Below are 13,726 nucleotides of genomic sequence, written 5' to 3'. Positions count from 1 at the left end.
TGCCTAAGTTTCTCATTTATTTTCTATGATTAGTAATAGTGGTACTTGATTCCATTGTTTGAGCCTTTCAAAGATGACTTGTACATCTTTTACATACATCCTCTATAATATTCTGTCGCTCCCCCTCTTCGCGGAGGAACGACACTAGACCCTGCGCTGTTCTTTTGTCTGCTTGGCCCTCCCCGGGTTTGCTGCTGGTTCTTCCCGGGTTGGCTACCGACCCTTCCACCTCCGTGGAAGGGTGGTGCCCCCTGCCACTTTCCCCACTTCCACAGGGGAGCGGCACACCGCACACCGCCAGCCGGCTCTCTCGGGGGCTGCTCAGATGTTCCTCAGGTGTTCTTGGTGCATGTTGTCTCTCTCCTCCTTTATAGTCCTCTTCCACCAATCCCAACTCTGCTACCCACACGCCAAGTATGCTGCTCTCCTGCAATCAGGAGCAGGATCAGCTCCTGCAGGTCATCACTCAAGTTGGCAAGAGACAGCTGCGTAGAAGCTGTTTACTCCTCTCCCAGCGCCATATTGTGGGAGAGCAGACGCATAGAATAAGTCTTAATTCCAGTAACTTAGTCTAGTCCGAGTTGCTCCCCACAATATTCAAAACACTTCTAGGAGGTAGTCATAATTCTTCTTATTTTACAGTTGAAGAAAACAAAATTCAAAGAGGTTAGGCAATTTTCTTAAAGTCAATGAGGAGTCAGTGGCTATTTTCCACAGGCAACAGGTTCCCAGCATGTCTCAGAATAGGAGGCTTAAGCCAATATGGAAGGACTTTCGGTACCCAGTATGGTGCACTCTCTTCCATAGGCAGCATCAGTTGGAGAATTTTGACACTTCAGAGTTGTTTGTAGTTTGGATTTGTGGTTCAGTTCCTCACCTCTGAGAGAACCCTTGTAGATGGGCCCAAAAGTCAACAACCAGAGGCCACTGTCTTTCCTACCAGAAGGTTTAATTGGAATCCCACGTACACAGAAAGAATTCTTAGAAACCAAACATCACTTCCTCCATGCCGCCAGCATTTAACTCACCTCTAGGGGTTTCTCAGTAGATTTGGAAGCTTCCATAAGCTCGTGAAGAACTCATTGTCTGAGTCCTCAATTCCTTCGTTGGGGTGGGAAGTGTATCTTGCCAAAGATTACTGTGAAATCATTCAAATATACTAAATTTGCTCTCTGAGGTGTCTGGATATCTGTTTCTTTGTCTGTCAGAGATCCAAAAGTAGAGGTCAGGGAAAGAAGAATAAGAAATATTTTGCAAAATATGAACACTTCTGCATTTATGTACACACATATACTCTTGTACATTCTGTCACAAGCATCTACCACAAGCATGCTTAGCCCACATACATGCACTTCACAGACACATAGGACCTCTCCTATCAATCACACCTTCACCATACATGAAGAAATGTACACATGCACAGACATGCACACATACATAAATATGTATACACTCATGGGCACACACATGCAGTATATATATATATATACACACACACACACACTCAAACATATAACCACAAATTCATACAGACTGCAGACAGAGGTACACACATACTCACACATACACATCAGAGACATGAGGGATATATACATTCATGGATATGGATATACACATGTCACAGACACACTGAGATATGTGATATGGAGAGTTATACCACAGAGATACTCTCAGGAGCATGTTCTCAGATGTTCAAATACCCTGTGCATGTTTGCACACACATACAGTCACACACACACAACATATTCTGACACAAATACATGCACAAACAAGGCATAGTCTTAAACATACTACAAGTACACATCATAAGCATGTCGCACACACACTTGCATGATAGAAATCCTTAAACTCACATATTTATTATACAAATACATACTTATATGTATAACATACACCTACAGACTTATTGGGGAAATCATAGAAAAACACCAGACACTCAGCCTGAACACTCATATTCACATACATTGACTCTCACACCCATATAGCCACATACCTCATGGTTCATGTATACATACATACTAACAGGCACAGCCCCAGAGTTGTGTTCACAGAGACCCAGGGGGCCATATGATACTGTTGAACAAATTTTGACCTCAGAAGTATGGCAAAGCCTATTTCACCACATGAATACTTTCATCTGAAAATACTTTTTCCAGGGTGTCTGTGAAGAGATGACCTATGAGGAAATCCAGGAACACTACCCGGAAGAATTTGCACTACGAGACCAGGATAAATACCGTTATCGTTATCCCAAAGGAGAGGTAAGGTTTGGAAGAGTGGCCTAACTTCTAGGACTCCTCTCCAGTATTTCCCTTTCATCTTCCAGGATTCCACAATTTCCTAGACAGGTTTAAAACAGAGAAAAGCTTATTTTGTAGCAGCTACCATCCCACAAAGCACATCAGATTCTTGGCTTTAGACAACAGATTCTTCTTCTTATTTATTTTTGTTGTTGTTGTTATTTATTTGAAAAGCAGAGAAACTGAGAGAGAGGCAGAGAGAAACAAAAGTAGATCCACTATCCACTAGTTCACTCACCAAATGCCTGAAGTAACCAGGCCTGAGCCAGGCCAAAGCCAGAAACTCCATCCAACTCTCCCTTGTGGGTGGCCCAAAGGTGCACATTAGCAGGAGGCTAGAATTTGGAGTGAAGCTGGTACTGAAACCCAGGCATGCCAATATGGGTTGCAGGTGTCCCAAGTGATGTCTTTACTGCTGTGCCAAATGTCCACCCCAGGTTATTCTCTTTAAAAACTACATATTCATCTGCTTATTCTCTCCCTGCTTTCAGGAGGGCCTATTTTATTCTAGATCTTGTCTTTATTATCCCCTCACTGGAGACACTTGAAGTAGTTCAACATATTATCTGTATTTTGTTACCAAGTTGCCTAAAGCTGCAGCCTGACTGGGCATTTGGCATCATCCCAAGGGAGAATGGCTGGTAGTTTAACCAATTTCATTGACACCACAAGAACCAGGCCATTAGTTCCCTATCTCCATATGACATGAATGTTCTTTGCTTTCAATGCAAAGTCATCACTTTAGATGGCTCTATATTTTAGAACATTTTTTAGTCATACTCCATTTGTGATACAAATTCCTGGGAACATTACCAGAAAAGCAGGACATCTGGGTAGATATAATACATGTTCTGTTTGATTTCAAAGTACTTTCACAGTTTTATCCCCATCCTCAGATATGATATTATAAAGTCAGTTTTAATATTATAAAATCAGTCTTAATTTGCCCTCATTTTCCCTTATATATTTTGAAGCTCTGTTATTAGAGATACACAAATTTAAAGCAATTATATTTTCTCATTGAATGGTACTTTTTTATTACATAGAAGGGAAATGTCTTTTGTTCTTATCATGATTTTAGCTGAAAAGTATATTTTACCTAATATAGTTTTACAATATTTCTTCTCATTTTCTTTTTTTGAAGATTTATTTATGTTTTATTTGAAAGGCAGAGTTACAGAGAGGCAGAGGCAGAGAGAGAGAGAGAGAGAGAGATCGATCTTCCATCCATCCATCCACTGGTTCACTCCCCAAATGGCTGCAAAGGCCAGAGCTGGGCCCATCCAAAGCCAGAAGCCAAGAGCTTCTTCAGGTCCCTCATGTGGGTGCAAGGGCATCTTCTACTGCTTTCCCAAGCCATATCAGAGATCAGAAGAGCAGCTGAGGCTCGAACCAGCACCCATATGGGATGCTGGCACTGCAGGCGGCTGCTTTACCCACTATGCTACAGTGCCAGGCCCCTTTTTCTCATTTTCTTGGTTCAACTTTATTCATTTGCTTTATTTTCAATTTTTATTTTATTAAATAAAAAGAACAGATTTAATAGATATATTCTAAGAAGATAACCATAACCTTCCTCCCTCGCTCAATCCCTTTCCTTCCTTACTTTCTTTTTTCCCTTTAATTTTTGCAGTAACATACTTTATTTACTTTATAATCACGGTCTCAATGCACCACTAACCATAGCGTTCAATGAGTAAAAAGTCAAAAGACCACTGTACTATAGGAATATAGACAAGGGCTATAAACAATAATCAAATCATTTACTTTGAACTTCTCTGTGTATTTTTTTATTTTGTGTCTTTTATAAACAGTTTATAGTTGGGTTTTGTTGTTCTTAGTCCAAACTGAAAATATGTCATTTGAATGGTAAGTTTTACTTTTATAGCAATTGCTGATTTTTAAAGTTTATTTCTATTATCTTGTCCTGAGGTCTCCATGCTTAGTTTACTTTTTCTCCTTTCCTGCCTTATTTAGGATTGATAACATTTTGACATTCTTATTTAAGTTATATAATCTGTTAATGTTCTTTTAGAGGTTATCCTTAATGCTTTTTAAAGATTTATTTATGTATTTTAAAGTCAGTACAGAGATAGAGAATGAGAGAGAGAGAAAGAGAGAGAGAGAGAGAGAGAGAGAGAGAGAATCTTGTATCCACTGCTTCGCTCCCCAGATGGCCAGGACTGGGGCAGGATGAAGCCAGAAACCAGGAGCTTCATCCAAGTCTTCTACATGTGTGTCATGGGTCCAAACACCTGGGCCATCCTCTTCAGCTTTCCCAGGTCACCAGCCAGGAATTGGATCAGAAGTGGAGCAGCTGGGACACAAACCAGTGCCCATATAGGATGCCAGCACTGCAGGTGGTAGCTTTACCCACTATGTCACAATGCAGGCCCCATACTCATAATATTTTAAAAACAATTTCATCTTAATCAATTGTATTCTTTTTTAAAAAAATTTATTTATTTATTTGAAAGGCAGAGCTACAGAGAGGCAGAGAGAGAGAGAGAGAGAGAGGTCTTCCATCTGCTGGTTCACTCCCCAGATGGCCACAATGGCCAGAGATGAGCCTCCCCTGGGTCTCCCATGTGGATGCAGGAGCCCAAAAACTTGGGCCATCCTCCACTGCTCTCCCAGGCCACAGCAGAGAGCTGGATCAGAAGTGGAGCAGCCAGGACTTGAACCGGCACCCATCTGGGATACGAGCATTGCAGACGGTGGCTCTACCCACTATGCCACAGCGCAGGCCCCATTAATTGTATTCTTATTAGATATCCTACTAAGGGAGAAAGATACAAAATTGTGTTTAAAAAACCACTGGAATATTTTTGTTGTTGTACAACTAATTGGAACCCTTAACATTTTCATGTGTATATTTAACAAAATCTAACATCACTATCTCCACCTTCCCCTTAAGTAATAGAAGAACTTTAAAATTCTGTTCTCTTAGCTGGCACCACGGCTCAATAGGCTAATCCTCTGCCTAGCGGCGCCGGCACACCAAGTTCTAGTCCTGGTCGGGGTGCTGGATTCTGTCCCGGTTGCTCCTTTTCCAGTCCAGCTCTCTGCTGTGGCCCGGGAGGGCAGTGGAGGATGGTCCAAGTGCTTGGGCCCTGCACCCACATGGGAGACCAGGAGGAAGCACCTGGCTTCTGGCTTTGGATCAGCGTGGTGTGCCAGCCGCAGCACACTGGAAGCAGCAGCCATTGAGGGGTGAACCAATGGAAAAGGAAGACCTTTCTCTCTCTCTCCCTCACTGTCCACTCTGCCTGTCAAAAAATTTTTTTTTAAATTCTGGTCTCTGTTTTTCCTAATTTGCATGTTAATTGTTTTGTATTTTAATTTAATATTAACCCCCAAATGAATTACCATTATTATTATTATTATTGTTACATAAGTCAATGCTTATTTATATTTAACCACTTGTTTACCGAGTCCTTTGATCATTCTTGACCTTTGAATCTCATGTCTTCTTCCTGGGTTCATTTTCCACCTTCCTTTAGAAGATTCTTGTTTGTTTATGTTTCAGTTTGAAAGGCAGAATGAGAGAGCAAGACACACACACACACACACACACACATACACACACACAAATCTTCCATCCAACTGGTTCACTCCTCAAATGGCCACAATGCTGGGACTGGGCTAGGCAGAAGCCCAGGAACCCAGAATTCCATCTGGGTCTCCCACATAGGTAGCAGGAGCCTAAATACTTGGACCATCTTCCACTGCCTTAGGAACATTAGCTGGATTGAAAGCAGAGCAGCCAGGACTCCAACATGGGATACCAATAATGTAGCAGCCAAGAGCTGCATCACAATACCAGCCCCTAGAAGATTCTTTAGTGAGAATCTGTTGATAGTAAACTCACCATTGTTTTTGCATAGAAATAACCTTGGGGTGGGGGTAGGTCCTCAATCCTAGATTATATTTTGGCTGAGTATAAAATTCTAATTGACTTGTTTATTTTAAGCACTTTTAAGATATGTTTACTGTCTTCTAGCTTCTATTGTGGCTAAGAAATTTACTCTTGTTCTAATTGTTTCTTTTCTCTCCAGCTGTTTTTAGTCATCTTTGTTCCCTTTATGTTTCACTCTCATATGTCTACATATTAGTTTCTTTTTATTTATCTTGCTTGGAATTGGCTGGAGATTAGGATTCTTTATCAATTTTGAAAAACTCAGATATTTTATTTTATTTTTTTAAAGTGATATTTATCCTTTTGGGTCTAGCTTTTTTTTTAGATTTATTTATTTGAAAGTCAGAGTACACAGATAAAGGAGAAGCAGAGAGAGAGAGAGAGAGAGAGAAGTCTTCCATCCGATGGTTCACTCACCAATTGGCCGCAATGACTGGAGCTATGCCAATCCGAAGCCAGGAGCCAGAAGCCAGGAGTGTCTTCCTGGTCTCCCACGTGGGTGAGGGGCCCAAGGACTTGGGCCATCTTCTACTGCTTTCCCAGGCCATAGCAGAAAGCTGGATCAGAAGAGGAGCAGCCGGGACTAGGACCAGCACCCATATGGGATGCAGGTGCTTCAGGCCAGGGCATTAACCCATTGTGCCACAGCGCCAGCCCCTCAGATATTTTATTTTTAAAAATTCTCCTCTTATATTCTCTCCATAATCTCCTTCTGAAAATATAATTAGATGTGTTTTAGTCTTGTCCCCTCCTTCATGTCTCCTTTTACTTCTTTATTTTTCTATTTTTATCTCCTTGCTGTGTTCTAAGTAATTTCTTCAGCTTTATCTTCCAAATTTCTATTATTCCTTAAATTATGTCTAATATATGTTTACACCATGCATTGAATTATCTAAATATGTTTAGTTACATAAGTAAGGAGATCACACACATGCATATGATATAAAACACAGAACTTGCCAAAGCAATACAGGAAAAAGTAATTCTTTTCATCCCTGTTATTCAGTTCTCCAATTCTCTTCTATACAAGTATCCATTCATATTATGCTATTGTAAGTCTTTTCAGAAATAGCTGATAACTCTATGACTGTGAACAAGTTACTTAACTACTCTTTTGTTTTTCCTAAGCTATAAAACAAATTAAGATTACTATATTTCAAGATATGTAGATTTCACCTCACTTTTATTTTTATCCAAAGAATAGTATCTTCTAATCATTATACTATAACTTGATTTTTGAAAATATTTCTTATTAGCTTATTCCTTATCAGTTATATTTAAAATTGTCTCTGTCCTTTTAAAGACTGCTGAGTATTCCATCATATGGATATAAGACAGTACTTCAAAGAGTTCATGAAAAAATGGAACTAAAAGATAAGTTCATTTTGGTACAGAAAATTTTGAAATCCATGCATAGTCTTTTTTTAATAATACACATTTCCACAAGCTTTTTGAAGACTTCACATACGCATGGATTTCAAAATTTGTTGTACCAAAGTTTATCTTTATAGGCAACATTGTCACTTTTCAATATATGTGTGTAATCTTTATTCATTAAATAAGGGCAATCTATATTTCCCCTTCTTTAACATTGCTTTATTATTGCAAGCTTGGAGCTTCTTTCTTCTCTTAGTTCATAAAATAGTACTAAGTTACTTTTACCTGTAGTCTCTCACTATGCTGAGTTACACTAGGAACTTATTCCTTTGATCTAACTCTCATTTAGTACCCATTATCCAAATTCCCTCTATCTCCCACAACCACTCCCAGCCTCTAGTAATCACTACTCTATTCAGTCTGAGGCTTTTTTACCTCCCAAATATGAGAAAGTACATGCAATGTTTGTCTTTCTGTGTTTTGCTTATTTCACTTAACATTATATCCTCCAGTTCCATTCATTTTGCTGCAAATGACAGGATTTCAGTATTTTTATGGCCTAGTAATATTCTATTGTGTATATACATACCACTTTTCTGTATTCATTCATCTGATGATCAATACTTTAGCTGATTGTATATCCTGGCTGTTGTGAATAGTGCTGCAATAGACATGAAGGAGCAGGTATCTCTTTCATTCAATGATTTCATGTATTTTGGGTATATACCCAATAATGGGATTGTTAGATTATTTGGTAGTTCTATTTCTAGATTTTTTAAGAAATCTACATACTGTTTTCCATGGTGGCTATACCAATTTCCATTCCCATTGACAGTGTGTAAGAGTTTCCCTTTGGGTCTGGCATTGTGGTACAGCAGGTTAAGTCGCCACCTGTGGTGCCAGCATCCCATTTTAGAGCACTAGTTCTATTCCTGGCTGCTCCACTTCCAATCTATCTCCCTGCTAATGTACCTGGGAAAGCAATAGAGGATGACCCAAGTATGTGGGCCCCTACTACTTGCATGGGAGACTGGATGGAGTTTCAGGCTCCCAGCTTCAACTTGGTCCAGCCCCAGCTGTAATGGCCATTTGGAGAGTAAACCTGAAGATGTAAGATCTCTTTCTCTGTATTTCCCTCTGTCTCTCTGTTGCTCTTTCAAATAAATAAATAAATTGTTTTTAAAAAAGAATTCCCCTTTCTGCACATTCTTTCCAGCATTTGTTACTCTCTCTCTTTTGGATAATAGCCATGTGATAGAGGTAATGTGATATAGTTTTGATTTGTATTTCCCTGGTGGCTAGTGATGTTGAGCATTTTTTCATACATTTTTTGGTCATTTGTATTTCTTCTTTTGAGATTTTTCTATTTAAGTTCTTTGCCCATTTCTTAACCAGATTGGTTGTTTTTGTTGAGCTTTTTGTTTCTGATCTATTCTAGATATTAATCTTTGGTCAGATTATATATGTTGCAAATTTTTTCTCTCATTCTATTGGATGTTTCTTCAGCCTGTTGATTGTTTCCTTTGCTTGGCTGAAGCTTCTGAGTTTGATAAAATCCCATTTGTCTAGTTGCACTTTTGTTGCCTACACTTTTGGGATCTTCTCCAAAAAATCATTACCTACATCAATGTCTTGGAGTGTTTCCCCTGTGTTTTCTTCCAGAAATTTCATAGTTTCATGTACTATCTTTAGATCTTTGGTCCATCTTGAGTTGATTATTCTACATGGTGAAAAGTATGGATCTAATTTCATTCATCTATATATGTATACCCAGTTTTGCCATCACTATTAATGAAAAAGACTATCCTTTCTCCAATGTATGTCCTTGGCACCTTTGACAAAGATCAGTTGGCTATATGTGCATGGATTAATTTTTGAATTCTCTATTCTGTTCCATTGATCTATGTGTGTTTTGTGCCAATACCCTGTTATTTTTTAGCTGTGTAATATGTTTTCAAATTGGGTATTATAATTCCTCCAGCTTTGATTCTTGGTAAGCACAGAAGTATATCCAATGCCAACAGTGTCTATGAGCACCACAGTTGTCTAGTCTGCAGCAGTTCATGGAGGTAGTACTATGGCTTAGAAGTGGGCATGAGCTTCCAAAAATGTGTATCTTCATGCTTTAGGGAGTTGGTTATCAATACTTTGGAGTTTGTGATAACAGTAGCCACATTACCGATGCTATGAGACAGAGTGGGTAATCCCTTGTCCCACTAGGAAAGCCTTGTGGCACCAATAACTGTTGCCCTTGAACTGTGTAATGTGTATGGGTTCTTTCTTAGGTCCTGCTGCATGGGCATGGGTGATACTGGAGCTTAAAACATCAAAAGCCCCAGTCCCAAAACTGGACAATGTGAAAGGGACCTTGCTCAGGTCCCATGGAATGAATACAGATTATACTGTGGATTGTGCACTGGCAGATGTAGGCCTAGAGCAGTAGAATGCAAGTAGTTTTTCCACTATAGAAGGTCCTGCCAGGTGGATTCAGGTGACTCTGAGAATGTGGTACTAATAGTTACAGTTCTGGAGCTGCAGGATAGGAAGGATACCTTGCCCAGGTCCCACAGGAAAAGTATATATTATGCTGGGGATTGTCCCCTGACAGCTGTGAATTTGAAGCAGTAGAATGGAGATGGGCCTTCTCCAGTTCCCACAGGGCAAGTGCAGGTGTTCCTGGCATTTGTAGAGCCCACAATCACAGTGCCAGAGTTGCAGGATGCAGTGGAAACTTTACCCCAGTCCCACATTTTACACACAGGTTATGCTAGAGATTGCACCCTGGTGGGCACAAGTGTATAACAGTAGAATGCAGGTATTGCCCCCCCCCCCAGGTCCCACAAGATACACTCAAATAGCTTGTGAAATATAACTCCAATAATCCCTGTCCTAGAGCTGCTAGATTCAGCAGACCACATGAGGTGAACACAGTTTATGCTGGGGATTAAGCACTAGTGGGTACAAACCTGGATTGACAGGATGCAGATAGGGCTCTTCCCTAGCCCCACAGGGTGAGCCCTGGTATCCCTGGGACATTTAGAATCAGCAGTCATAGTCCTAGTGCTGCTGGACTTGGAAGGTAACTTACCCAGATCCCACAGGATGGTGGCAGGTTATACTGTAGACCATGCACTAGCAAGCGCAAGCTTGGAGCAGAGGAATATACAGAATCAGTGGTCACAGTTCCAGAGCTTAAGGATGTGGTGGAGGTCCTTACCCAAGTCTTACGGAAGTGCATGTTATAGCTTAAGGATGTGGTAGGGTCCTTCTCATGGAAATGCATGTTATGCCGGGGGTTGTGGATTGGCAGCAACCAGCCTGAAGCAAAGAAATGAAGATAGGCCCCTTCAGGTCCCACCAGTGAGTGTGAGCGTAGCACCAATACCCATAGTCCCATAGCTGCAAGGACACAGAAACCCTGAGAACCCACAGGGCACACAGGGGTGATGCTAGGGCTTGTTTTGTGGTCACCCAACACCCTGTGCTGAGAGCTGCAAAAGGGGCTTTGCTCAGATCTTGTACTCTGGGCTTGTGTATTGGCTACTACTGGTGCCAAGATCCAAGAAGCAAAGAGGGACCATCCCTAGATCTCAGAGTAATCATGGCTCTAGGGCTTGTGGCCAGCAGTTCTGCAGCTTCAGGATGCAGAGAGACCTGCTCTTTGTCCTGTGAAGTGCCCCGGCTCTGCCTCTGGGGGTTTCTGGTAGTGACTGGGCTGCTTACTGACCCTAATATAGAACAGCGTTTATGAGCAGCTGTACTGCAGATGCTCAGGTTTGGGAGCTTTGGATGGGAGGCAGTGTGGGTTCCTTTTTAGGAACAAAGCAGTTGCTTGGATGCCAGTCAGCTTTGTAAAGTCAATTTAAAGCCTGTGAGAACTGTGGAATTCTCCTGTAGTTGGACCTGCCCGTCTGTAGCGACTGTGGGGGATTGTAGGCCTCTCCAGTTACTATTTCCCAGCAAGGAGCTGTGGTGTGCTTTATTCTTCTCTCTCTGCCTCTCTGCTGGGTTTCTGAGTCTCTGTGCTGTTTAGAGTTCCCATAACTTCTTTACTAAAACTTCCCCTCAGCCAATCTCTGGGAAACTCAGCCCTTTCTTTATTGTTCTGGTTCTCTATGGTGGAGGCTAGTGTGGGTGTGTCTCTATTCAGCCATCTTGGATCACACTTAAATTTATCTCCAGGTTATCAGCTTTAGTGATTATATTTTTCTGAAATTCTATTTATCTTTTTCTTCAAATCTACATTACATAATTGATAGTGCCTAGCTTCTTCCTGACATTTTATCCTTTTATTTCTTCAAAGATTTCAAACATACTTACTATACATTGTATATCCTTTATCTTGAGTTTTTAGGGTTTTCTACTTGATACTTCTCCTTATTCTCTCTCATGGTAACTTATTTCCTTATGTGTTATGTGAGTTGGAGTTTGGCAAGAATTTATCTCTTGGGAACCTCTACAACAAGAATTGAGAGCTTCTATTTGCTTCTCCAAGGCATTCCTTGGAGCAGATGGCTTGGGACTACTTTTCATTAAACCCCCAGGATGACATTTTTCAAACCACATGGGTAATGTAATTCTGAATCACTAACCCACCTAAGTGAAGGTTTGTGGTGATAAATTCTCATAGGAGGCTTTTCCTAATTTCTATCAAGAGCCACAGAGAGACAGAAACATTCTCTTGTTCCTTCCCTTTGCCTGTGGAGGGACATTTTCTAGTTTGCACTTGTATTGAGGGTGTAATCTGAGAGTCTGTCCCAACACCCTACTTTTTTTGCACATCTAAGGCATTGTTTCCTGTATCTACAAGGTTTTTAAAACTCAAACCTCTTTGTTACTGATTGGGAAATATCCTCCAGTGAAGCTGGGCTTCTATGCCCACTTATCACTCTTTTTTTTTTTTCAAGGATTTCTTTGTTTTGGAATCCTATATTCAATACAGCGAAGAAGACATTTTGCAGTAGGGAGTTGTTTTGTTGTTATTGTTACTTATTCTACAGTACTGATTGCTCTCCAGTTAACAGATGAGAGACTGAAATCCTAGGAAAGGAAGAGAGTTGCCTGAGTTCATACTACTGGGTCAACAATGGAACTGACCCCAGAACCAAGTTTCCCTGATTCCTAGTCTATTTCTTCCTCTCGGAGAAAATGTCCCTTATCTCCCTTTTTTTCCAAATCTTTCCCTCACCTTTAGTCCTATGAGGATCTGGTTCAGCGTCTGGAGCCAGTTATAATGGAGCTAGAGCGGCAAGAGAACGTACTGGTAATCTGCCACCAGGCTGTCATGCGGTGCCTCTTGGCCTACTTCTTGGATAAAAGTTCAGGTACCACATTCTCTCTGTTCCTAGTGTGGGGATCTGGATATGATTTGAGACTCTAACATTGGCAATTGGGGGTTTTATATATCAGTGGTCAAACTTTAGTAAATAAACTTTATCTAGAACAAATATGCCTGGGTTCAGATTCTTCCTCTAACACATACTATCTTTGGTAAATTACCTTAACTACTCTGGCCTCAATTTCTGCATCTGTAACATGGGGAAAATAATGATGAAGTTTAGTTAAATAATAAATACAAAGAGCTTAGAACAAATAGTTCATGACACAGTTATGAGCTATTTATATAAGTGTTAGCTGCTATTGTTAGTATTAGTATTATTCTGAGCTCGTGTTTTGAATGTTTTCAAAGCTAGCATTAAGTCTGCTTCCACCTGAAAAAGCTGAGCTAGTATTTCTCTGAAACATGCTGTGTCAGGAAATGGCAGTGCCTTTTGTGGCTTCATGATCTTGGTCATACATTTCTGTCTTTACTGTAGGGATGGTTTCCACAAGATAGTGATATTTTCATTTTTTTCCAAATAGTAATTTATTTTTTTAAAGATCTAGACATTGTATTTACAGCATCTCTACACCCTGACTACATACACTGTTCTGAAAACAAGGACAGGTGGTCTGGCAAGAGACTGTTGTATCGCCTATAAGTGTGAGAGTACATTTCTCATGTGGGTATGAAGTATTAGCATTTCCATGACATTTTGAAGATGTTTGAAGACCCTGCAAAATTATATTTGCTGCCTTCAATGCCCTGCAGTCTTATATCTTTTCTCCTACGTTAGTTTCAAAATAAAGA

The 13,726-nt window shown here is 40.4% G+C and overlaps 1 protein-coding gene across 21 annotated transcripts in view; it reads left to right on the top strand.

Annotated features, from left to right (window-relative positions):
- PFKFB1 (6-phosphofructo-2-kinase/fructose-2,6-biphosphatase 1) overlaps window positions 1–13,726 on the top strand; it is a 68,338-nt gene that overhangs the window by 51,558 nt on the left and 3,054 nt on the right. For all 21 annotated transcript variants that reach the window (XM_070067355.2, XM_008272669.5, XM_089324552.1 and 18 more), the window contains 2 exons: window positions 2,157–2,261; window positions 12,791–12,920. In XM_070067355.2, coding sequence (XP_069923456.1) covers window positions 2,157–2,261; window positions 12,791–12,920 — 235 coding nt within the window. The remainder of the gene's footprint in view (window positions 1–2,156; window positions 2,262–12,790; window positions 12,921–13,726) is intronic.

This window comes from Oryctolagus cuniculus, chromosome X (assembly GCF_051225735.1).
Source record: "Oryctolagus cuniculus isolate XC-2025 breed Fujian yellow rabbit chromosome X, ASM5122573v1, whole genome shotgun sequence".
Taxonomy (NCBI): Eukaryota; Metazoa; Chordata; class Mammalia; order Lagomorpha; family Leporidae; genus Oryctolagus; species Oryctolagus cuniculus.
Note: the sequence above shows the minus strand (reverse complement) of the source record. Positions and strands in the feature narration are given on the sequence as shown.